The 24,195-nt window shown below is 57.9% G+C and overlaps 3 protein-coding genes across 6 annotated transcripts; 2 read left to right on the top strand and 1 right to left on the bottom strand.

The window, feature by feature from the left end:
* Positions 1 to 388: 388 nt before the first annotated feature.
* Positions 389 to 6,304, top strand: SSTR2 (somatostatin receptor 2). Its single transcript, XM_042025520.1, has 2 exons — positions 389 to 4,691; positions 5,247 to 6,304. The coding sequence occupies exon 1, from the start codon at positions 487 to 489 to the stop codon at positions 1,600 to 1,602; it is 1,116 nt and encodes a 371-aa protein (XP_041881454.1). The 5' UTR covers positions 389 to 486; the 3' UTR covers positions 1,603 to 4,691; positions 5,247 to 6,304.
* Positions 6,305 to 7,421: 1,117 nt separating this feature from the next.
* Positions 7,422 to 15,723, top strand: COG1 (component of oligomeric golgi complex 1). 2 transcript variants are annotated; one of them, XM_042025522.1, is made up of 14 exons: positions 7,422 to 7,835; positions 8,118 to 8,362; positions 9,035 to 9,216; positions 9,485 to 9,655; positions 9,731 to 9,884; positions 10,052 to 10,262; positions 10,390 to 11,160; positions 11,386 to 11,532; positions 12,391 to 12,552; positions 12,812 to 12,939; positions 13,379 to 13,487; positions 13,920 to 14,029; positions 14,122 to 14,197; positions 15,541 to 15,723. In XM_042025522.1, the coding sequence occupies exons 1-14, from the start codon at positions 7,437 to 7,439 to the stop codon at positions 15,682 to 15,684; spliced, it is 3,009 nt and encodes a 1,002-aa protein (XP_041881456.1). In that variant the 5' UTR covers positions 7,422 to 7,436; the 3' UTR covers positions 15,685 to 15,723. The 2 variants fall into 2 exon arrangements, with proteins under 2 accessions (XP_041881456.1, XP_041881457.1); XM_042025523.1 differs by having other exon boundaries at positions 9,491 to 9,655.
* Positions 15,724 to 16,228: 505 nt separating this feature from the next.
* FAM104A (family with sequence similarity 104 member A) lies at positions 16,229 to 24,171 on the bottom strand. Of its 3 annotated transcripts, none has more exons than XM_042025526.1 (4): positions 24,044 to 24,160; positions 22,197 to 22,293; positions 18,378 to 18,440; positions 16,229 to 16,876 (listed from the first exon to the last, which is right to left on the bottom strand). In XM_042025526.1, the coding sequence occupies exons 1-4, from the start codon at positions 24,088 to 24,090 to the stop codon at positions 16,640 to 16,642; spliced, it is 444 nt and encodes a 147-aa protein (XP_041881460.1). In that variant the 5' UTR covers positions 24,091 to 24,160; the 3' UTR covers positions 16,229 to 16,639. The 3 variants fall into 3 exon arrangements, with proteins under 3 accessions (XP_041881460.1, XP_041881461.1, XP_041881462.1); XM_042025527.1 differs by lacking the exon at positions 18,378 to 18,440 and adding an exon at positions 18,713 to 18,754; XM_042025528.1 differs by lacking the exon at positions 18,378 to 18,440 and having other exon boundaries at positions 24,044 to 24,171.
* Positions 24,172 to 24,195: the final 24 nt, after the last annotated feature.

The following is a 24,195-nucleotide window of genomic DNA, read 5'->3' on the forward strand; positions in this document are numbered from 1 at the left end:
CCGCAGCGGAGGGACGGGGTCGGGGGTGGGGCGCTCCCCGCCGCGAGTTCGTCGCCCACCGGAGCCGCCCGGGCTCGGGGTGCCGGTGCCGGCTCGGAGGGAAGGGGCTGCACCCGCCGAACGGCCGGGAGAGGAGGAGGTTTTCCCCCGGCGCTCGGTGCTCCCGGGCCATCAGTAGCACCCACTGGGATGCACCGGTTGGATTTGCGGAGTCGTAAAGGCTCCGGGATCGCCAGAGCCAGGAGGAGCTGCGGCGTGGCCGGGCAGGCTGCTCCGGGAGGGGACATGGGGAGGTGGGGTGGGGACCCCCCCTCCAGAGAGCCTCTCTCCCGCTGAGCTTGGCAGCAGGATGGACAGATCCTCCCCAGGAATCCCTTCATTTCTATTTACTCCCTGATTTCTAGAATCTTCTCCTCTCTCCCCAGAGCCAGGGAAGATGACATCTCGGCTCCTGTGAGGCAGCAGTGCCCAGGGAGCGGCAGAGCCATGGAGCTGGAGTACGAGCTGCCCAATGCCACCGCCTTCTGGTTCTCCGCGGCGTCCCCCTTCGACAACTTCTCCCTGGAGGCGCCCACCAACACCTCCCAGAACGCCACGGGCCAGCACTTCGACCTGACCAGCAACGCCATCCTCACCTTCATCTACTTCGTGGTCTGCATCATCGGGCTGTGCGGCAACACGCTGGTCATCTACGTCATCCTCCGCTATGCCAAGATGAAAACCATCACCAACATCTACATCCTCAACCTGGCCATCGCAGACGAGCTCTTCATGCTCGGGCTGCCCTTCCTGGCCATGCAGGTGGCCCTGGTGCACTGGCCCTTTGGCAAAGCCCTCTGCAGGATTGTCATGACGGTGGATGGCATCAACCAGTTCACCAGTATCTTCTGCCTGACGGTTATGAGCGTTGACCGGTACCTGGCTGTCGTCCATCCCATCAAATCTGCCAAGTGGAGGCGGCCCAGGACAGCCAAAATGATCAACGTGGCCGTTTGGGGCGTCTCCCTGCTGGTGATCATGCCCATCATGATTTATGCTGGGGTGCAGCACAACCACGGTAGGAGTAGCTGCACCATCATCTGGCCGGGAGAGTCGGGTGCCTGGTACACGGGATTCATCATCTACGCCTTCATCCTGGGCTTCCTGGTGCCTCTCACCATTATCTGCCTTTGCTACCTGTTCATCATCATCAAAGTCAAGTCCTCGGGCATCAGGGTGGGCTCCTCCAAGAGGAAAAAGTCCGAGAAGAAAGTCACCAGGATGGTGTCCATCGTGGTCGCTGTCTTCATCTTCTGCTGGCTCCCCTTCTACATCTTCAACGTCTCCTCCGTGTCCGTCATGATCGTGCCCACGCCCGTCCTCAAGGGCATGTTCGACTTCGTGGTGGTCCTCAGCTATGCCAACAGCTGTGCCAACCCCATCCTCTACGCCTTCCTGTCCGACAACTTCAAGAAGAGCTTTCAGAACGTGCTGTGCCTGGTGAAGGTCAGTGGCATGGACGAGGCCGACCGCAGCGACAGCAAGCAGGACAAATCCCGGCTCAACGAGACCACGGAAACCCAGAGGACCCTGCTCAATGGTGACCTGCAGACGAGCATCTGAGGGGACAGCGGGGCTCGTCCCTCCTGCGCCCTCCTCTCCCCGCTGGCTCCCGGCTGCAGCAGAGGGGTGGCACCACGGTGTCGGGGCAGGAATGCCACCTGAGGGGACGGCTGTGAGCACCCGATGGGCGCGGGGGTTCTCTGCTGGGCTCCTCTCTGCTGGGTTGGCTTTCGAGCGCTGGGAAGGAGATGCATCAGGAGGAGCTGCCTCGCCAGGAAAACAAAGACAACTCACGGCGACGCGGCGCATTTCGGCACCAAAGTGCCACCGCGGGCACAGGTACGGCCGGGGCGGCTCTGCTGCGTCCCCCGTGCCACCCTCGGGGCCGGCTGCCTTTGGGGCTCTGCCCCACGACGGGTGGGTGCACCTGGACACACAGGGGGACCTCAGGAGGAGCCGAGGGCACGGGTGTGTGACAACACGGGGACGCACCGAGCTGCGGGGAGCTCCCGGCGAGTCTCTCTCCCAGGACACCAGGATGTTGGGGATTGCATTTTCCCGGGGCTGTTCGTTGCTCCAGCGCCCGCCCTGCAGCCTCCCCGTGCTGTGTGACTGCAGCGGCCGCCCTGCCCGGAGGGGACACGCCACGACCGAGGTGACCTCCCCACGGGAAGCAGTTCTAGCCCCGCAGCAGCCCCTCTGATCCCACCCCGCCTCCTCCAGCCCTGCCATGTCCCGCTGCTGGAGAGCCCTTTCCCGGCCCCTGCCGTGGCGTCACCTGCCCGCAGATTTTCTCCTCGGATGGAGAATTTCCCCCTTCTCCCTCCCCAGTAGCCGCTGCCCCTCCCACCGCCCGCATCTGCCGGCGGCCGGTCCCACGCTGCGCCGGCAGCCGCGATCGCTGCTCGAGCACCCGCGGCACGGGCGCCCGGCTCCGCTCCCTGCTGGGAAATCCTTGGAAGTATTTAAGCAGCGGGGACGCATTGGAGAAGCCTGGCACGGGCACCTCCCACTGCACCCGGCTGAGATCGGGGATTGTCCGGCCGCGGCTCCGAGGATCTCTGGGGTGGCACCTCCCCGCTCCTTCCAGGCAAGTCACGCTGGAGGCAGGGCTGACGGAGAGGATGGGGACGGGAAGGGGGGTGCTGGGGACTCGGCCCCCGCCCTCGTCCGAGCCGAAGGCACCGGGCAGAGCAGACCACAGGGCTCCCAGCAGCTGGGGATGAAGAGCAGGGCAGCACGGATCCATCCCCCTGGGTCCTGCACAGCGTGAGGGGTGGCGGGGCTGGCCCCACATCCGCCGTATTTGGCTTCTCAAGACTGTCCTGGAGCGCTCGGCCCTGTCCCTGTCCCTGCCTGCCCTCCCAGCTCAGCACAGACCGCGGCTCTGGAGCCCTGACCCCCCAGCAAAGCCCCTCCTTGGCCGGCGCAGCGGGAGCTCGAGGGAAAGCCCAGGGGAGAGGGAGAAGTGCCGGCTTCCTGCCGGAGCACCCGGAGCAGCTGCCGTGCCAGAGGCCGGATCTGTTCACAGGCTCCTGCTGCAGACCCGAGCCGTGGGAACGTGGGGGGTTCGGTGGGGGAAACAGCCGGGGCTCGGACACCCTCCCCTTTCCCAGCCCAGCCTGGTGTCCCCGTCGCCAGCAGACACGGAGCCGTCACCTGGCACTACAAACAGTGAGGGAGGTGAGGCTGAGCATTGCCCACGAGGTGCCACCCGCTTTGGGGTCCCACTTGCTCCGCCACGCACCCCCAGGCGATGCTCCAGCCGAGAGCACCAGCCCTGGCAGAAGTTTTCCCATGGCTCTGCCCAGCTCCTGCAGCAAATCCCAGCCTGGGGCATTCCATCCTGCTGTGCCACCCCTGCCAGCCCCCAACAGGGCTCAGTGCCAGGCTGGGTACCTGCTCCTGGCTGTGCAGGGCACGGCTCAGGCATTTTCTGCAAGACAAAGCAAAGCATTGTCAGCAATTGTTTGCTTTTAACTCTTTCCTGCTCCTCCGAGGAACAGCGACAGCGTTCAGGTGCTCGTGGGCACCGTGTGGCACCTCCCTGTCCCCTCGCTGGGCACCGGGCACAGCCCGGCTGTGGCGTGGAGAGTGAGGCTGACCCTGGGCTCCGGGGCAGAGCGGTTCCCTGCTGACTCTGCAGGAATTGAAGCACCGGCAGCAGGTCACGGCTTGGGGAAGCGCTGCTGGGGAGGGCTGGGAGCAGCGCCGGGATGAGGCTCCGTGTCACAGCCGCAGTGATGCGTCAGTGCAGCCGTGGGCACTCCGTGGAGGAGGTGTCTGCGTGGAAAGCGGGCGTGGAATGGGGACGGGGGTGTGTGGAGCCCCCAGCACTCACCTGCAGCCAGGCCAAACCCGGATTTGCCGGTGTCTGACTCCATCCCAGCCGTGTCTGTGCAAGCCCGGCCACCAAAATCCCGATGGATGGAGGGGGGGACACCTGTTCCCAGCTGCACCTCCGCAGGAGTCCCCAGCAGGAGCCTGCAGCTGGGATCACCCCCTCTCTGCGCTGGTTTGATATGGAAATATGGAAATCCTGGGAATTCCTAGGCCTGGGAAGGACCCACGCCCAGGTCAGCTTTGTCCTGGCAACCCCCCAGGCAGTGACACTTCTGGCTGCTCAGGGCTGGGATCTGAAATGTGTCCCCCTTTCGCACCCAGGGGCTCTGCTGGGGTGGGGATAACGGGGCTGCAGGTGAGCAATGAGGGGCGTGGGGCGCTGCCACCAACATCCCAAAGGCCACCAAGGCAGGATGTAACAGGGCAGGGGCTGCCAGAGCTCTCCGTGGCCACCTTCCCACAGCTCACTGAGGAAAAAGGGCAGGAAAGTGAAATGTGCTGCCTTGGAGTGCCGGGAGGGAGCTGCAGCCACGGCCCAGCGCTGGCTGTAAATGCAGCAAAACAAAACCTTCTGCTGTTCATTGCTGACTAATAAACATCAGCACCGCTGCTGCTGCTGCTGCCAGTAACGAAGTTTTCCCTCCCAGCCACTTGATTTTAGTGGGAACTTGACCTCAGATTGGATCTGCTCTGCAAAGCCTCGCAGGGCTGCTGGCAGTGGGATGAGGAATCTCTGCCGGTGACTGCGGAGCCAAGAGACTGAACCTGCGAGTGCTTCACACACAGCCTGGCCCTGGGCAGGAGGGGTGAGTGACAGCTCCCGCCTGGAGCGGCAGGAACGGCGTTATCCCACATCTGAGGTGATGGGAAGCACGGGTCGGGGTGTGCCAAAGGCTCCCCTGCTGCCTCACCTGGGGCTGTCCCCTGGGGGCTGGGTCACCTCTGCACGAGCCTCCCAGTCCCAGTGTGGCCTCCCCAAAGCCTGTGGGAACCAATTCCCCATTTCCTCCTCACCACTGGTTCCCCCAGTGAGGCTGAGGGGCGGCTCCACAGCTCCCCGATCCCACAGGATCGACCTGCATGGAGACATCCCTGCTGTGCCCTTCCTCAGCCCTCGTGTGCAGAGCCGGGGCTGTGGCTGGGCTGGGCATCCACCCGTATCCCCCTCGCACCCAGCCTGGCTCCGGGAGCTGTGGTGGCCAGTGACCCCTGGTGCTCCAGAGCCAGATCCTGCTGGGATGGGCCAGAGAGGCTGGGGCTGGACCTGGAGCCTTCCCGGTGCATCTCTGCAGCTCCTCGTGTTGGCTCCAGTGCTGCCTTGGACTGAAATAATCTCCTGAACTGTGCTGCTGTGTCTCCAGAGGGCTTCCCGACCCTGCCACCATGGGAAGAGCCTCGTCTTTGTTGGAGACTCCACCGAGAGGTCGCTTCCCTCCCAGACCTGCCCAGGGTCCCCATCCAGCTCCATCCCGAGCAAGGAGAGCTCCCAGGTTCGGATCCAGCCTTGTGAAGGAGCTGTTTCCAAACCGCTCACGGAGAGTCTCCATCCCCTCCCTGCGGCTGCTCCAAGGGGGAATCTCCAGCGAGGCACAAGCAAAGGACACAGCAGATCCCAAACCTGCCTTCCTGCTGCCAGCCTGGAATGGGACCTGCTGCTTTCCAGCCCCAGGACACCTCTGCCCTGCCCTGCCAGCCTCTGACGCCCAGCCTGGCACCTCTGTGAAGGATTTCAGCTCCACTCCCTGCTTGCTGCAAGACCTGGACTGTGAAAAGCCAGGACAGGAGAGCCATCCTGCCTCCAGCTGTTTCCTGACCAGGAGACACTGAGGGATGCAAAGCCTGGCCACTCCATCCATCCATCCGTCCATCCATCCATGCATCCATCCATCCATGCATCCCACCCCACGCCGTGTCTGGGAGGAGGGACGGGACGGCTGGTTGTAAATATATGTAAATTGTATATACTGGATGTGCCCAGGGGGGTTTCTGATAACTGACACAGCCCCATGGGGGGCCTTGGCTCCCCCTCACCCTCCCCGTGTGCCAGGGGATTGGTGGCACCGTGCAGGAGCCGGGAGGGACCACGGAGGCTGCGGCCACTCTGCCAGGTGACTTCTGCAGGACCAGGGAGCTGAGGTTTAGTCTCTGTTCCCTGCAGAGCTCCAGGGCCCCCCAGCAGCGCCGTCCATCCCCCCGTGTCCGTAGCTGTGCTCTGTCAGTGCCCGTGGATCTGTTGTGACCAGGACATGCCGAGAGCGTGTCCCTGCTCCCAGGCCTGTTTTCCTCCCCAGCAATCGTTCCTCGGTGTCCTGGTGTGGGACTGGGCCTTCCCGCAGCGAAGGCTCCTGACTGCCACGGTCTGTGCCACGGGGAGGGGGCTGTGGATGGTGCGGGAGGGAAATAAAAGAGTTTTCCTACAGTTTCTGGCTGTTTGTGTGTGTTGGAGCTGGGAGAAGCAGCAGGATATGACCCAGGTTTGGACACCTCCCTGGGAGAGCATCCCAGAATTGTTCAGGTTGGAAAAGCCCTCAAAGATCACCGAGTCCAACCACCCCCCTTGGCACTGCCAAGGCCACCACTGACCATGTCCCCAAGTGCCACATCCACACAGCTTTAAATCCCTGCAGGGATGCGGACTCTGCCACTGCCCTGGGCACTTCCAATGCCTGACAGCCCTTTCCATGAAGAAATTCCTCCTGATGTCCAACCTGAACTTCCCCTGGCACTAACTGAGGCAGTTTCGTGTCGTCCTGCCCCTCGTTCCCTCAAAGCAGAGTTATCAACTCCTAGGAACTGTGAGTTTGGCTCTGAGCAGCTGCACAGCCCAGCAACACCAACACTGTCCACGCAAATAAACCAAATCACTCCCAAACACCTGTGATTCTTTTTCTTCCCGTCTCAGTTTCCAACACAAACGGGCGGTTATCGGATTTGAGGACAACAACCTCACACCCAAGCCCACACGCTCTGGTTACGCCAGCATCTCCCATGGAGCTGGATCCTGCCTGGCTGCAGATCTGCCTCTCCCTTCGGGCTTGGAAGGGACCTTAAAGCTCAATCCTGTTCCACCCCATCCTGGATGGATTTTGGGGGAATATCCCGGTGCTCAGAGCGGTGCTGTTGGAATGGGAGGATCGGGAAACACCCCCAGCCCTGTCCGAGCCAAGCCCCCCCCAACCCAAAGGACCTCGAGGATGAGACCTCCCGGGGTGTGTGGAGTGACAGCGGCACCCGCAGGCCGCGGAGCCCGACCCGTTTCCCCGGGAAACGGCAAAGGAAAAAAACCCTACAATTAAATAAATAAACAAACTAAATACAATAAGTAACGCGGCGTTTTCTCCCTCAGGCCCCGTCGCCATGGCAACGCGGCTCTGCCCGGCACAAATATGGCGGCGACGTTGTCATGGTAACGGCGCTCGGGTGCGGCTGTGCCCGGCACAAAGATGGCGGCGTTGTCATGGTAACGCCGCTCGGGTGCGGCTGTGCCCGCCACAAAGATGGCGGCGTTGTCATGGTAACGGCGCTCGGGTGCGGCTGTGCCCGGCACAAAGATGGCGGCGCCGCCCCGCGGAGACGCCCGGAAGTGCCGTCCCCTTCCCGTGGCCAAGATGGCGGCGGCGGCGGCCCCGGTGGCGCGGGCAGGGGCAGGGGTCGGTGTCGGTGCCGGTGTCGGTGTCGGGGCCGTGGCGGTGATGGCGGCCCGCGGCGCCGAGGCCGAGGCGCTGTTCGAGGCCCACACGACGGCCGAGCTGCGGGCGGCGGAGCGGCGGCTGCGCGCCGGCATCGAGCAGAAGCGGGAGGAGCTGCGGCAGATGGTGGGCGAGCGCTACCGCGACCTCATCGAGGCGGCCGACACCATCGCCGAGATGCGGCGGAGCGCCGAGCGCCTGCTGGGCGCCGTGCGGGGGCTGCAGCGCGGCGGCGCGGCCCGGCCCGGCCCCGCCAGCACGGTGAGGGGCGGGGGGCGGCCAGCGAGTCCCCCGTGCCCTCTTTCCCCCTTCGACCCATTCTTTTTCCCCCACTCCATCTCCCTGCCTGGCCCCTTCTCCCCTCTCTCAGCCCCTCTTTCCCCCCTTTCTCGTCCTCTCGCCCCCTTTCCCACCTTCTTCTTCTCCTCCCCATCCCGTCTTCTCTCCACTCATCCCTTATTCTTCCCCCCTTGCTCCCTCTTTTATGCCCCTCTCTTTTCCCCTCATCCTCTCTTTCTCCTCTGATCCGTGTCCCCTCTCCAGGCTCGCCCCCCAGCTCACCAGAGTTTCTACGGGGCGGCGGCGCAGCTGAAGCTGCTGCTGGAGGTTCCCGAGCAGCTCTGGGGGGCGGTGGAGGGGGGCCGGTACCTGCCCGCGGCCCGGCTCCACCTGCTCGGGGCCCACCTGCGCCGGCAGCTCCAGCTGGACACCCCCCGAGCCCGCTCCAGCCCCATCCTCGCCCGGTTCCCCATCCTGCTGCGACAAGTGGCGGCCGCCAGCCACCTCAGGTGTGCCGGGACCGGGGCACGGGAAGGGCTGGATGAGGAGGGGGTGAGGCCCTGGCACGGGTTACCCAGAGAAGTTGTGGCTGTCCCATCCCCTGAAGTGTCCTAGTGCCCCATCCTGGAAGTTGGATGAGACTTGGAGCAACCTGGTCTAGGGGAAGGGGTTTGGAACTGGGTGATCCTTAAGTTCCCTCCCAACCCAAACCATTCCCTGATTCACCTCAGACACGGCCCAGGGAAGGCAGGACAGAAATCAGCTGCAGCAAGGTCCTAGGAGGCTCTGCCTGAGGCAGCTGCACCTGGATGGCACAGGAAAGCCCCTGGCAGGATGCCCGGGCTGTGGCAGGTGTCAAAGGTGGGAGCACAGTGCTCCAGGAATGCCCCTGGAAAGCCGGCAGGCGGGAAAAGAGGGATGTGAGGGAATATCCTGGGGGCTGCAGCTGACAGGGACCAGGGGGCTCCATCAGGTAATGGGACAGGACTAACAGGGATTTAGGGAGATCCTTTCCAATCCAAACCGTTCCACGAGCTTGGGACGGAAACCATCTCACCAGTCCTGTAACACCCAGATACAAGTGGGACAGTGTGGGGAAAGCCACCCCCTTGCCTTGGCAGTCCCCACACAGCCACACCTGAACGCGTGGCTCGGGCGGTGACTCCCGGTTCCCGTGGCAGATCCACCATCCTGCAGGAGAGCAAGGCCCTGCTGCGCTGCCCGACGGGCTCGGACCAGGCGGTGGCCGAAGCCCTGTGTGCCATCATGCTGCTGGAGGACAGCTCCCCACGCCAGGCCCTGGCCGACTTCCTGCTTGCCAGGAAACTGGCCATCCAGCAGCTGCTCAACCAGCCACACCACGGTCAGTGCCACGGGGCCGCTCCTTGGGAAGGTCGGGGTGAGCTTTCCCTTCCTCTCCTCCTGCCCCCGGAGCAGGGATGGGTGATTGCCACAAAAATTAACAGTTCTCAGGGGCTTAGGCCAAGCCCAGCGGTAATGGGGAAGCAGGGGGACACGAGGATGAGTCCTTTGCCCTCCAGCCCTTACCTGGAAGGGACCGCAGGCCTTGGAAGACGGTGCCACTGACCTGTGCTGAAGGGCTGCCTTGGCTCAGAGTCACCTCTCTGCAGGTGCAGGTATCAAAGCTCAGGTGTGTTCCCTGATGGAGCTGCTCACCACCACCCTGTACCAGGCCCACGCTGTCTTCTACACCGTGCCCGAGGGGATGGCCCCGGATCCAGCCCTGCCCTGTGGGTTGCTCTTCTCCACCCTGGAGAGCACCACGGGCCAGAACCCCGCAGGTGAGCCCTGCAGCTGCCCAGGTGTGCAGGCAGGAGGGTGCACCGTGCTGGGCTGATCCCTGACTGTGATTCCAGGGAGAGGAGGGGTGCTGGAGGAGGATTTGAAGCTGAGCAGCTGGTTCAAGTACCTGCCTGAGTCCGTGGTGGAATTCCAGCCCACCCTGCGGACCCTGGCACACCCCATCAGCCAGGAGTACCTCAGGGAGACCCTGCAGCAGTGGATCACCATGTGAGTGGGACAGGGCAATGCCAGCCTGGCTGACTTCCTCCTCATCCCCTCATCTTCCTCATCCTTCGCCCTCAGTTAAGCAGCCAGAGGCAGCACAGCACATCCAGCAGCCGGGCACCCTGTGCCAGGGCCTCACCCCCCTCACAGAGGTGAAACTTTGCCTCCAGGTGCAGTGATGACATCAGGACAGGGGTCAGGACCCTGCTGGTGTACGTGAAGAGCATGAAGGGGCTGGCAGGGATCCGTGACGCCGTGTGGGAGCTGCTGTCCAGCGAGTCCAGCAGCCACAGCTGGGAGGCCGTGTGCCGTCGCCTGCTGGACAGGCCCGTGTCCTTCTGGGAGGAGCTGCTGCAGCAGCTCTTCCTGGACAGGCTGCAGGTGGGTGCTGTGCTGTGGGGAGCCCTGTGCTGTGCCCCCAGTTGTTGTCTCACCCCGCCCACGCTGCACTGAGGGTGTGTTGAAGTGGCACATTGGAATTGGTTTTTTCCTCCTCGTTGTGTTGCAGACTCTGACCAAAGAAGGCTTTGACTCCATCTCAAGCAGCTCCAAGCAGCTGCTGGCTTTAGCCTTGCAGGAGTTGGAAGTGAAAGCCGGCAGCTGTGCCCTGAGCAAGCAGATCCAGCTGGAACACAACGTGGCGCTGTTCCTGTGGTCGGAGAGCCCCGGGGACCTGCCCGGGGACGCGGCGTGGGTCAGCGTGGGGCAGCGCGGGCCCTTCGCCAGGAGCGGGCTGGCCATGAAGGCACAGGCGCTCACTCCGTGCGTGCAGAGCTTCTGCTCCACGCTGGACTCCAAGCTGAAGGCCAGGCTGGAGGATGTCCTGTCCTACCTCCCCACGGATGACTCTGTCCCCAAGGAGCCCGCGGGGCCACCGCGCTCTGCCTTCGACCGCTTCGCCGACGCCGGCACCGTGCAGGGGCTGCTCCGTGACCACTGCGTCGCCTGCGTCCAGCACCTCCTGGGCTGCGTCCGGGAGCAGGTCCAGAGTGCCCAGAGCCAGCTGGGCCCCCCTGGGGATGCCAGGCTCAACGCCGTGCTCTTCATGGCGAGGCTGTGCCAGGCCCTGCCCGAGCTGTGCCCGCACCTGCAGCGCTGTGTCCTGGGCCAGGCAGGCGGCGCAGAGTTGGCACCCAAGGAACCGCGCTCTGCCAAGAAACTGGGCAAGGGCAAAGCCCAGGAAGTGTCCCCCGAGCTGGCCAAGTGGCAGGGGGTGAAGGCAGAGCTCCTGCAGCAGAGCCTGTTGGCTTATCAGCTCTGGAGCTCAGCTATCACCAAAGTAAGGAGCTGTTTCCCTCCTCAGAGATGCTTTTTGGGGAGGGGTTCCCTCACTGGGGCAGCGCTGGCTGCCGAGAGCTCCCTGGGGGCGGCTCCAGGGGAATGGTCTCCATAGGATTCACTTTGGGAGGTGCAGGGATACAGCAGGTCACAGGCAGGGTGGGCTGGCTGGCCTTGCTCCTGTCAGAGCTGTCCTGTGATCGGGGCTTTCATTTTCCTGCTCCAGGGTCTGGTTCAGGGCTTCACCCACACGCTGCTGCTTGACACAGCTGGGTCTGTCCTGGCCACGGCCACCAACTGGGATGAGATTGAAATCCAGGAGGAAACCGAGTCTGGGAGCAGCGTGACGTCAAAGATCCGGCTGCCTGTGCAGGTATGAGGAACAGCCTGTGGGAGGAGCCCAGCACTGTGTGCCAGAACCACTTGCTGAGCTGCTGGGGAGGTTGTTTGGTGTCACGAGCAGAGGACCAGACACTCTCTGGTGCTCTTTGAGACACTCACCTCGTGAGGACAAAGGTCAGAGGAAGGAAATAGGTCATTGTCACTGCTTATGAGTAAGGTTGGCCCAGATCCTGTACAACTGAGCCAGAGGAGGACTTAGGCCTGATTTAAACACAGAGGTCCCAGGAGAGAGATTTCATGGAAGTTGGATGCACTGAAGGACAGGGCTGCAGCGCTGGGACTGTGGAATCCTCAGGGAACTGAGGCGTGTGGCTTCCCAAGGGTGTGGTGGTGGCACAGGAAGGAGCTCACAGGGACAGAGCAGGTGGCAGTGGCGAGGAGGGTCAGGCCTGGAGTGAGTTCTGTATTTGCACAGCATGGGAGGGGCTGGATGGGGAAATGCAGTGAACCTTATCCAGAGAATTCTATCTGGAATGTGAGGATCTGAGGGAAAAAGCAGCTGGGGGGGAACCCGGGAGGCCCAGGAGATGAGGGAGGGAGTAACAGCCCCAGGGGGTGGGTGGGCAGAGCAGGGTCTGGGCTGACAGAAGAGGCACAAGCAATTCTCACTGCACTCAGTGTCTGGTAAAGTCTTTTGGGGACTTAAGAAGCTGCTGTAACCCAAAATCTGGGGTGTCAGTAAATCAGACCCTGTGAGATGCCCGAGCCAAGCTGTGGGGCAGAGCTTTGTGGCTGCTGAGGAGGTGGGACACCCCCAGCACCCATGTGAAGGCACGTGGAAGGGAATGGAGCTTACAGACCACGTGCAAATAAACCCTGTTCTCCCCAGCCCTCGTGGCACGTGCAGTGCCTCCTGTTCAGCCTGTGCCAGGAGGTGAACAGGGTCGGTGGTCACACCCTGCCCAAGGTCACCCTGCAGGAGCTGCTGAGGAGCTGCCTGGCAGAGGTGCTCGCTGCCTATGAGAAGCTGGTGGAGCAGAAGCAGGAGAAGGTACCGGGGTGTGGGATGGGAGCAGGGCGGGGAAGGCAGGGACACAGCCAGCTCCTGGAACAGAAAATGCCTGTCCATGACAGCTGGAAAGGGGACACCCTTACACTCACCCTGCCTCCCCCAAAACTGAGGCAGAAGGGGAGCAGACACCAGATTTCACACTCTGGTTGTGCCTTGGGGTTGGTGTTCTCAAGCATTCTCCCTTGGGCAGCCTCCCCTGTGCCAGGGAGGAGCCCCATTCCTGCCTGTCCTGTTGCAGAGGCCGGACAGCTTCCCCCTGACCCAGAGCAGGGCTCTGCAGTTACTCTACGACCTAAGGTACCTCAGCATCATCCTGACAGCCAAGAGTGAGGACACAAAACCCAGCAGGATCAAGCAGGACTCTGGGTATGGTGCATTCTGGGGCTCACATCCTTCAGCAGTGCTTTGGGGGGCTCTAAAACAGTGCACAAACACTGAGCTCATCCTCAGAACAGAGGAGGGCTGGGATTCTGTGGCCAAGGGCTGAGGCAGTGGGCACCCCCCTCCTCGTGTCCATGGGGATACCCTCAGAGGATGCCCCAGAGAGGGCAGTTAAGCTTCCAGCCAAGAGTTAAAGCTTGTGTAAGCTCCAGCCTTGCGCACTGAGGCGTCTCTGCGGGGGTACCACCGGGAGCAGGTTCCTGCTGCTGGGGTTGTGTAAGAGCTGGGAACCCTTGGGTCAGCTGCCGTTCTGCTGAGTAATTCCTGTTCTGCCCAGTCACCCCAGACAGGAAATCCCTGGCTGCTTCAGAGCTGGCATCACCAGGCTGTCAGCCCTGACAGGAGCCCTCTGCTCTGCTTGCAGGATTGAGAAGGTCATTGACTTCCTGGAGGGACACATCGATCCCTTCGACCTGGATGTCTTCACCCCACACCTGAACGGGAACCTGAACCGCCTGGTGCAGAGAACCTCGGTAGGGAGCAGGGCGGGAGCAGGGCTGCAGAATGCCCTCAGCAGGGCAGCTGGGGTGCCTTGGAACTGCGTCATGCTCGAGATAAACACTGGCACTTCCGCGGCAAGGGGAGAGCGTTCGGTGCCAGCTGAAGATAAGAGGAGCTGGCTGAGCCGGCTGTGTGTGGGGCTGGCTGAGCTTTATCTAACAGGATTCACTGGAGCCTGTGCAACACTAATTGAGTTAAGTAGTGCTGAAACAGGTCTGGGACTCAGCTGTGGGAATAATTAAACACAAAAGAGGGGAAAGGGAGACACTTCATGTTCAAACTCAGCGCTGATGGTGTGCCCGTGGACTCACCACGTACTGCGGGGTCAGCTCTGCAGGAACCCCAAATCCTGGTGCCTTCCAGCTTCTCTTCCCCAAATCCAAGCGGCTCCTTGTGCCTTCCAGGTTCTCTTTGGCCTGCTGACTGGGACAGAGAACCAGTACACGAGCAGGGGCAGCGCGCTGAGCTCACAGGAGCTCCACAACATCCTGCCCTTAGCGTCCAGCCAGATCAGGTGAGGCACCCAGCTCTTGCAGGCATTCTCCTGCCTCTGGGAAGCTGCTCTGGAAGCGCTGCTTCCTACATTTCTTTCTTCCATCTCTTAAGGTTTGGACTTCTGCCACTGAGCATGTCAAGCTCCCGGAAGAGCAAGTCCACTGCCAGGAGCACAGAAAGAGTCCAGGTTGGTGTTTGAACTGAGCTGTAAAAATAGGAATATTTTCCCGATATTCATTGTCCCCCCAACACTCGAGCTTGTGGGGAAAGAAGAAAGTAGCCAAGCATTATTTCACCTGATTTTTATTTTCAGTAAAATGAATCATTACGGCAGCACAGCAGGAGATGGGTTGGATTTCTCCAGGATCCTCCAAACCCCCCCTCCCTTTGCCCCTGTGGTTTTGGGGCCACTGCTCTGTGGCAGAGCAGGCAACACCCACCCTGCAGAGGCTGTGGGGATTTACACGGATGAGGGCAATGCATCAAAGACAACTCATTAAATAGGGCTGCAAGAAAGACCGAAGGACAATAGCTAATGCTTTAACTTCTTTCCAGTGGGATGCTGCCCTGTAACCCCCGAGGAGGCCTGGCCAGGTACCCCAGCTGTGTGAGGAGTGTCCTGCTGCTCCCCTGCTGCTGAGCTGTAGCAGCCAATCTTTCTGTTGCTCCATCTCGCTCAGTTTAAAACATCTGCTTAGATGGAGCTCTGTGTGCTGGGTGAGAGCCAAGGAATACCTCACTGCCGTGGGAAGCAGCAATTAATGTTTCCTTTGGTTATTACCAGCCCAATCCATCTGTGGTGGTCTTGGCAAGTGGGACAAGTTGCTGAGTCTTGACAAGAGCCAAGACGAGTTAAAGGCCTGGTTTTACCAGTGTCATTTGAGATGATGTTCAATTTGCAACTCTCCTTCTCCATTACTCAGAACCATTAAGGATCAGACCCAGCAGAAGGGGTGTTTAAAAGCCCAGAACCTCCCAATGAAGGTATTCCTTACCTCTCACAGCTCAGTTGGAGTAGAGCATAGAAGTGTGCAGCGATGTCTGGCTCGTTCTGTCACTCCCCTCAGCTGCTGTGCTGTGCTCAGCACACCTGTGTCCTGTGCTAGCCACATTTCCCAGGATCCCTGACAGATGCTTGCTCCTTCTTCAATGCTAAAACCCTTCTGGAGAGGTGAAAATCTGCAGTTCTCCAAGAACAGCTCCTGCAAGGGCACCAGCTGTGCTTCTACCACGCTGTGATCCCTTGCTCTGAGAGCAACAGCCCCTGCCCTGCTGCCCAGAGGGTTCTGAGGAGCGTTCAGGGGTTTCATGAGCAGTGAGTGACATCTGCCAAGCGCCTGTTGCTGACAGCAGCGAGGTGCTGTGCCGTGGCCCCGTGTGTGTCTGTCACTAAAGCCAGCAGTGACGCCGCTCCGGCTGCCTGGGGACAGCGGCTGTGCCATGGTTCCACCTTGCAGCTCCTGTTGATGAGGGTATGGAGGGAGCCAGGGGCGTGCTGTGATAGTCAGAGTCACTTTTGTCTTTCCAAAGGGCCAGGCTGCAGCTCCCGTGCTGCCCAGAGAGGATGAGGCAGCGCGCCCGGGCTCCCTGTTCCGGCAGCTCGTCACCGAGGACGAGGACACGGTGGCACCGTCCCTCTTCAAGCTGGGCTGGCTCTCGGGCATGACCAAGTGAGGCAGCAACCAATAAAACTGCTCTGGGTGTTTGTCTTCACTGAGATCTCTCTGTCCCCTTGGCAGGAGCGGTGACACCTCCAGGATTGTCAGTACTTCCCATCCTCAGCCAGAGCAGGGCGTGTCACGGGAACCAGGCACAGCTTGGATTGTCCTTGTCCCCTGGCTGCTGGAACGGAGGTGGAGCTGCTCTTTCACCTCCTATCCTTACATTGTAAAGTCAAATTAAAGAAAAAAATGCCAAAACAACCTACACACTAACAGAAAACAAAACATTTCACAGCTGGAAAGGGATGCTGGAGCCGGGTAGGACTCCCGTGCCCTTCAGGCACCACCACCCTGCTCTGAGTGGCCCCTGCAGCACCTGCCCGACCTGTCCTGGGTCTAAATTCACATTTCCCTTCCAGTCCTGCAGCAGTGAAGCTCATGAGAGAAGCCTCATCACCCTGAGCTGGGTGGGAGCTCACAGCTCACAGGCCTAAGGACCTGCACTCACTGCTCCTATTCTCACTAGCTCTAAATGCTCAAAAAATTATGGTGCCAAATCATTTTTTAACTAGTTTATTGAAATTAAAAAAAGACTTATAAAACTGAAGAGGAACGCTTAAGAGAACTTTACAGAAAGCAACAACTTGCTAACAAACAGATTAGGCAGTCGATTGGAATTGGACAGTTTGCAATCCTATAACACACATGTGGACTCCTCAGTCTCCTCTTGCCACGTACTTTAGAACCACCCCAAAAAGAATCCTATAAAAATTGCTTCAAAGCCCCTTTTGCATTGCAATAGTGCAGCAAACCACAAGTAAACAATCTCCTGTTAACCTGTTATTTCAAATATAGACTGAAAAGGCAACAGGCAATTTTGTGCAATTCCATTTTAACAAACTTTGAAGTTGAAATATCAAATCTACACAGTGCTGTCCCTTCACAGAAGGCAGGGAGCTGCTGGGTCATCATGTAGGGAGGCGTCCCCGGCTCTGTAGGCTGTGGAAGTGGGCTTCCTTCAGGATCTGGTTGATGTGGAAGTAAGGACCTTGGCTTAGTGCAGACTGCTCGTGGAAGGGCTGGGAGGAGACAGGGCTGGATCCTGCAATCCTGGGGTTGAGGCTGGACTCTGCTCTGTCGGGGCTGTTGATGCTGCTGCTGCTACAGCTGCTGCTGCTGCTGCTCCCGCTGTCACTGCTGGAGGACTGGGACACACAGAGGGTGAACAGCAACATCAGACATTTCTTCCTCACCCCACGGAAGCAAACCTTTAGGAGAAATCCCTCCCTTCCACATTTCCAGCCTGATGGACTGAATAAATCCACCTTGGCATGGAGAGGCTGTTGTTGCCCACACCCGTGTCACAGAGCTGAAGGGACAAGCCTTCACCCGGGGTTCAGTGACCTCTGGGATGTTGGATTTCAATCCTTCCCAGTTAAACCCCTCAGCTCTGCCCCCAGCCCCACGTTAGCACTAGTGAAGTTTGCTGGATTCATCTGAGAATTGGAAAATAAAGAGCATTCCCAGGGAGCTGCACGTGTCAGTACAGGCAGGCAGGGCAGGTTTGGCACATCTGCTCTAGCAGAGGTTTGAGGGAAGCACCATGCAAGCATTTTCCTAGGAGGCAATCCTAAAGTGACACCTGAAGCACCCAAAGCAAGAGGCTGTTAGAAACCAACGCACACAACACCCACTCGAAGTCTCTGAACACCCTGACATCGAGTACTCCTCTCCCAGTTAAGCACTCCATGGCAGTGCTAACTGGAAGTGTTCCATAGCAATTCCATACCAATTTACTTGACGTGACAGTGAAAGAGCAACAGGCACCAAAGATGTCCTCATGCAGCAAAAAGAACTCAGCATTGGACTGGAATAAGAGGCCAGGGCTCATCTGCCAGCATTTAGGATAACCACGTTTCATGGGAATGGCTGGAAGAGCATTTGCCGTCATCATAAGGGATTCAAAGACATAAAACTGCTTGGCTCACACCGTTTTAAGGGCTGCTAAGGAAAGGTTCCATTAGTCCCAGCTGGAATATTTTAGTTCTGTGTGATCTGCTGGTCAGGACCTGCAAATATTTGGGTGAGTCAATCAGCAAGTGGCTACTCTGCTGTCCCATAAATGATTCATAAAAGCAGAGTAAGTGACAGCAGCTAAAAAAAATCTACATTTTTCTAAGGATTAAGCCACAGAAGTCAAAGCTTTGTGGCCACAGCAGAGGAGGACAAATTTCGAGAAATCCTCAGGGATTTACCAGTCAGCACCACTTCCAGTGCCCGGAGTAACTCAGGAATGGTGCAAACTGCACCCAGCAGTGTGTCCAGGGAGGCACTGTGGCTGTTTGGGGTGGAACACAACCCTCCCGCCGGCCCTGATCCGCCATCGATCCCGACCATCCAACCCTAACAAACTCCTTTGTTTTGCTGAGCACCAAAAATGCTTCAGCTCTGAGGGAGCACAGCAAGCCAAGCCAAGGGCCCCAGGCTGCGAGGAGAGAGAAACACACAGCGGGGTCATTCCCGAGGGGGCACAATGGAACCACGGGAGCAACCAGCTCCTCTTCCTAAATCTAGAGAGGGAGAGAGCCCCGGAAGGACAGGGAGGAGCTGGGGGTGGTGCTGGGCAGCCCAGCTGCTGTTGCAGAGCAGCACAAAGAGTCACACGCGATGCTGGAGGGGTCAGGGCAGCCTTGGAGAGAAACCCACCGCACAGGACACTTTGTTTCCTTTTAGTCTGCGCTCCTTAGTGAGCTTCGTTACAGCCACCTTCTGCAAATCAAGGTAAAAACGCACATGAGAACCTGGCCTCGCTTGCTGCTCGCGTTTCACATCTCAACAAACATTTTCCAGCTGTTAGTAGCGATTATTTTGTGCATCTCGGAGGTTTGTAAAGCCGGCAGAGCGTCCTGGGACGTGCTTCTGACACCTCAGGCTGGTGACAGATGTGGTTGGTCAGACCCTCTTTATTTCCAGTTCTCTGTGCAAAGATTCACTAGCACTGGCACCCCTTTGTCATGGCCCAAATCACATGGAGCACCTACCATGTCCCCAGGCTGTGGTGCGCATTCTGTAACGCATTTGGACTACAATCAGACAAGAAAAGAATCCTTGAAGTCATCAAGTCAGCAAGACAGGCATCAACAAAGCTTTACAGGGGCAAAGCAAAGCAGCCCAGTGACATTTAAGAATAATCAAAAGGGCATCTTCAAGGTTTACTGGGCTCATTAACCCTTAACATCACACTTTAAGTTTTAAAACAAACAAATGTCCCGTTAAATGTGCAGATCTGTGCCAATCCCTCCTGACAGGAACTGGAGAGAGCCACTCAGCCCCCGCTGCTCTCAGCATCTCCCGAGGTGAGTTTAACAGAGCCACGATCTGGTTTTAGTTAGAACTGAAGACCAGCCCTTCCCGCAAGAGAGGGGGACAAGAACTTTGATTTGCTCTCCGCCAAGAACCCGGCGGTGCTTCAATCCTGGCACCAGCCAGAACAAAGAGGAACTACGAGAAACTCGGGTTTGCAGAAGTTATTCAGGAAGGAAAGGGTCAGCCAGAACACTCGGGACTCGCTTCCTTCCCTGGGAAAATGAGAGCAAAGGGTTTTCCTTGGTGATTCCCCAGGCTGCAGAGCACAACTGGGAATCTCAGCATTCCTGTGAGTGCGATTCCCCTTGCAGGATCCACTACAACTTTTCCTGGCTTGATTTGGGGGCAAGCAATGGATTTCTACCCAAATCCCAGGGCAAACAACACAGCTGAGCTCCTGGAAAAGGGAGGACAGGCTGAACAGGAAGTGAAATGCCGTGGCCAAGGCTCTGCCTCGCTAATGTTTAATGTTGGCTGCAGCTCCAGCCCCATGTCTGTGCCTGTCCATGGACTGAACCCCAGAGCTGAGGTTTCTGTCACCCTCAGGGTGGCTGTAACCTGGGAGTGGCTTCTCCAGGAGCAGCAGGAATGGCACATCCTTACAGCACCTGGCCAAAAAGCAGCACTGATGGAGATTGAAGGGAATCTGTTTCCATCCTGTGAAAGCTGAAGTCAGGGGTGCTGCCTGTCCTGGGTGAAAGGATAATGCAGTGGGGGAAAACACCAAATCCTTTGGAATCGGATCTGGTTCGGTGAGCAGTGGGATTCAAAGTGAGGGACTGAGGGATAACATCACAGAACAGCCCAGGTTTGAACTGCCACTAAGGAAAAACCTCCCTTCACCTCATTCTGCAGAGCAAAATGTGTAAGAGATCCTGAAAAAAAAAAAAAAAAAAGGGAAGAGATCCTGCCAAAAGCCAAGTCCTGTTTAAAGTGCAGCTGCCTGATTGCCACCCTGAGGTTGTGTTGTTCTCAAAGAGGGAACAGTCAATTTGAACTCAAACAGGCCACAGGAATCAGGACTTTGGTAATGTTCCACAGAAAGCAGGTGTGTAACCCCCTGCGATGAAAAGCGACTCTCACGTGCTCTCGGAAGTCACAAATTGCTCCCGCTCCCCCTTTCCCAGTCAATACCCCAAAACCCGTGGGGATTTTTAACCAGCAAGAGGTGTCTTTGCAGGCAGCAAAGTATCAGGAAACTAAATACAAGTGTTACAAACTGGCTGAGACTTTCCAAGTGACACCAATCGGAAGCACTCATGCACAATGAGCACAAGGATTTCTCCCTTTGGCACAGGAAGTCCTTAACCAAATGTTGGAATAATACAGATTTAATCTCGTGGCTTGAATTTTTGGGCATGCTCAGTTCAGGGATCTGACAAGAAAACAAGCCAAAAAAAAAAAAAGATAGAAAAAGCTCCATTCATCAGGAGAAAACACTGGGAATTCTGTTCCCCAGAGAACGGGGCCGGTGGTGTTTGGGAAGCTGTGTCCACATTCCTCAGCAGTGAGAGCTCCTCCCTGCCTCCCACCAGGGTTTAATGTGTTAAAACCAGACTTTTACCAGGCAAGTGCATGCAAGAAGCAGAGTCTCTGTTAGGCTGAGCAGTGACCTTGCCCTGGGTCAGCCATGCCCGAGCTGCTCCCTCGCAGCACCCAGGAAACCAGGCCAGGGTTAAGGTCACCCCTCCTGTGTGGCCACAAACCCACTGCCAGTCCTGCTTTTAGTGGCTCTGCCCAAACACCAGGTGTTTACACGACAAGCAAAGGTGCTTCTGCCACTCACCATCAGGGGTTTTCCTGATATCCTTAATTTCATTACTCCTACTTCAATCCCTCGTTCCACACTAAATCCGTCCTCCTCCCGCCACAAAGCTGCTTTAGCCTTTAACTACTCTACACACACGGAGGGGTTTGACCTGTTGGACAAGTGATTCAGTGTCAGATGGCAACAAACCAGGGCTGCTTCTCCCCATCACACCCCAAAATGCAAAGTCTCCCTCCTGAAAAAACAGCAACACAGCAACCAGGGCAGTTCTAATCCTGGAGAATTCCTTCATGGTGGGCAGCAGCTCCTAAAGCATTTTCCAGCAGTGTCCTATCACATAATCTACCTGTATAGGTTAAAAGAGTCTCCCTCACAACAGCAATGTATTAATATACATTTGAAACCATTTCCAGATTATAAAAGAGCTCAAAGTTACACAGCAATTAAATATTTTCTGCGGAGTATAATTAACAGTTGAATAACCCAGTTAATTCTGTAATAATTCAGACTGTAATTGCTCATTACAGTCCACCTTCAAAGAGAAAAGGCTCTAAAAAACCAAGGATATTTGCAAAACCTTCAAAGAAATTAATTTCATTAACTTCCAGGGATGCAGACCAGGAGGGGGCCTCTGCTCTGCACCCTCTTCTCCACGAATGTTTTGCAACACAAGGACGTTGCTCACAGTGAATTTTCAGGTGATTCACACAGGTGACATCTCAGGAAATCTGGCAGCAGTTGGGAAATCAGCGAATTTTTTTTAAGAAAAGCAATCTCAAACTGCAGCAAGAGAACACCTGTCTGGTGAGGGGTAAGAAAACAACAGAGTTCATCCCACATCCAGAAAAAAAAGTCGTGGAAAATATGAGACAAAACCAAATCGTTTGAGTCTGAGTGTTCTGGCTGTGAACAAGTCTTGCTTAAGCTGAGCAGCTCTATCAGAGCATTTTTTCCACATCAGATAAGGCCTGCCTGGAATGTGTTTTGTCTTTCTCCCACAAATAACCACCTCACCGTAAGTACAGGCAGAGCTGATGGTCAGGCAAAGCGAGCACAGGGACACATCCACCCTCACCATCCCCTCAGCTCTGGTCACAGCTCATCCCACACAGCAAAACCAGACACGGCAGGGAATTATTTCCCTGGGTGTTGCAAAGCAGGATTTGGAATTTCTTCCCAGAAATATTCAGACCAGGGACAACCAGGCTCACTGGAAATGCTGATTTCCAAACTGCCCTTTACAGATTTCAGCCTCTGATGTCACCAAGTCAAACCTCACCACGTCAAACACAAAGCTAAGAAATAAAAATTTTTAAAAATGCACAAGATATTCCAGCTGCTGTGGAAATGCAGCACGGAAGGCAAGTGGATTTGCCTGGGAAGGCTCTCACCTCAGTGTCCCACGAGTCCTGCAGGACAGTGTTCCTGGTGCTACGCTTTGTCTGGGGAACGTGACCATCATCTTCATTGCCATTCCTTCTCCTCTTCCTACAGGAAATTCAGGGGGAAAATAAATGATCAGCTCGCTGATCTACCTTCTGGTTTGTTCTCTGAAGGCACCCAAAAAAGCAGGAACACTTGATAAATTAATGCAGGACACATCCAGACCCCCGAGGTGCTGTGGACTCTCATATTCCCCTTTTAGCTGCTGCCTAAGGGCACAGAGAAAAAGATCCTGTTTCTCACAAGCTGTTTCCTGTCAGTTTAAGGGACGTGGACTCACATTAAAATCATCCTTCTAAATAAACTCGTTTAACAATTGTCAGCCTTGCACATCTAAAAATAATCCCTGCGCTCGGAGTGACACCTGACAGGCCGGGGACAGCACCAGGACAAGTGGCAGTGACCACATTTTCAACGAACACCCAATTATTCACCTGCTCACACCACCCCACAAGGGCTTTCTTTAGTCTCTCCAAACTCTGACAGTGTTTGGAGTCAAGCCACATTCCAAAACAATCATATTTCCCACGTGGAAATAAGGTTTTGTCAGGAAACACCTCGTGGAAAACAAACTCGTCCCTGTTTCTGATGTATTTGCCACCCCCTCGTGACATCTTGTACTGTTTGGCCTGGTAGGTACAAGTTTTAACCTAATTTTTATCCAAATCTTTGCAGACATCAAGGCAAAGCGGAGTTTGGAGGAGGATAATGGGATGGGGGCGGTGCTAATATTCCCAGATTAGAGGAGACAGAGGGAAAATCTCAAAGACCAGGTTGGACAGGGCTTGGAGCAACCTGGAATACTGGGAAGTGTCCCTGCCCATGGCAGGGGGTGGGACTGGATGAGACTTAAGGTCACTTCCAACCCAAGCCATTCAGCGATTCTTTGACATCGACGCAGCAGCTGATCCCCAGCAGCATCCCAGAATCCCTGTCCACAGAATTTCCGCACCAACATCAAACGATTTTCCCCCACCATACAAATGTGACAACAGCAGCTTCCAAAACACAGGACGGAGCTGTTTTGGTGCCTAAAATTAATCCGTGCTCGAATGAGTCAAAACAGACCGAGGGAGGTATTTATAACTGGATCCTTTCTCACAGCCAGGCTGTGCAGCAGCCTCAGCTGCCAGGATTTGGCCCACGCCTACAGCCCAGCGCTGCCTCCCCGCTCGCCATCCCTGCGAGCACAGGCACCAAACGCTGTCCCCCGGCTGCCCCCGGGCCCGGAACGCTCTCTGCGGAAGGGACATTCCCCCCTCACCCCGCCTTTGCCTCTGGATCCTTCCTTTCCTCAACACCTGCAGTGACTCCGACACCTCCAGTCCAGCTCGGACAGGGCTGGGAGCACCCTGGGCTACGGAAGGTGTCCCTGCCCACGGCAGGGGTGGAACGGGAAGGGCTTTAAGGTCCCTTCCACCCCATTCCCTGACTCCATGATCCCCCACTGCCTCACAGCTCCGGCCCAGCTCCCACCCGCTCCATGATCCCTCTGGTTCCTCCGCCACCAGGCCGAGAATCCCCCCCGAACCCTCTGCATCCTCGACGTCCCTTCGACCTCCCGAACGCACCGCACCTCCCCGCCCGAAACCTTTCACCCCGCAGCCCCATTTAATCCCTCCCAGCGCTCGGGGGCCGCTCTCCCCTTTTCCACCCCTCACCCCCGCACCCCCCTCAAGCCAACCCCCGCCCTCCCCGCACGGTGCCCCCGGGGCTGCTCCGAGCGGCCGAGCCCCCTCCCCTGAGCCCAGCCCCTCCTTCCCCCCCGCCCTCAGGCCGCGCTGCCCTCGCCCACCTCTGTCTCGCTCCCCGCTCGCTCGGCAGCGGCTGCCGGCAGCTCATGGCGGGTCGGAGCGCGGCGGGGCGGGCGGGAGGCCGCGGGGAGGCCGCGGTGAGGGGCGGAGGCCGCGGTGAGGGGCGGCGGCGCGGGCACGGCCGGCCGCAGCC

The sequence above is a fragment of the Corvus kubaryi genome, unplaced genomic scaffold, assembly GCF_017639235.1.
Source record: "Corvus kubaryi isolate FWS band 111438036 unplaced genomic scaffold, C.kubaryi_AGA036_p1.0 37272, whole genome shotgun sequence".
Taxonomy (NCBI): Eukaryota; Metazoa; Chordata; class Aves; order Passeriformes; family Corvidae; genus Corvus; species Corvus kubaryi.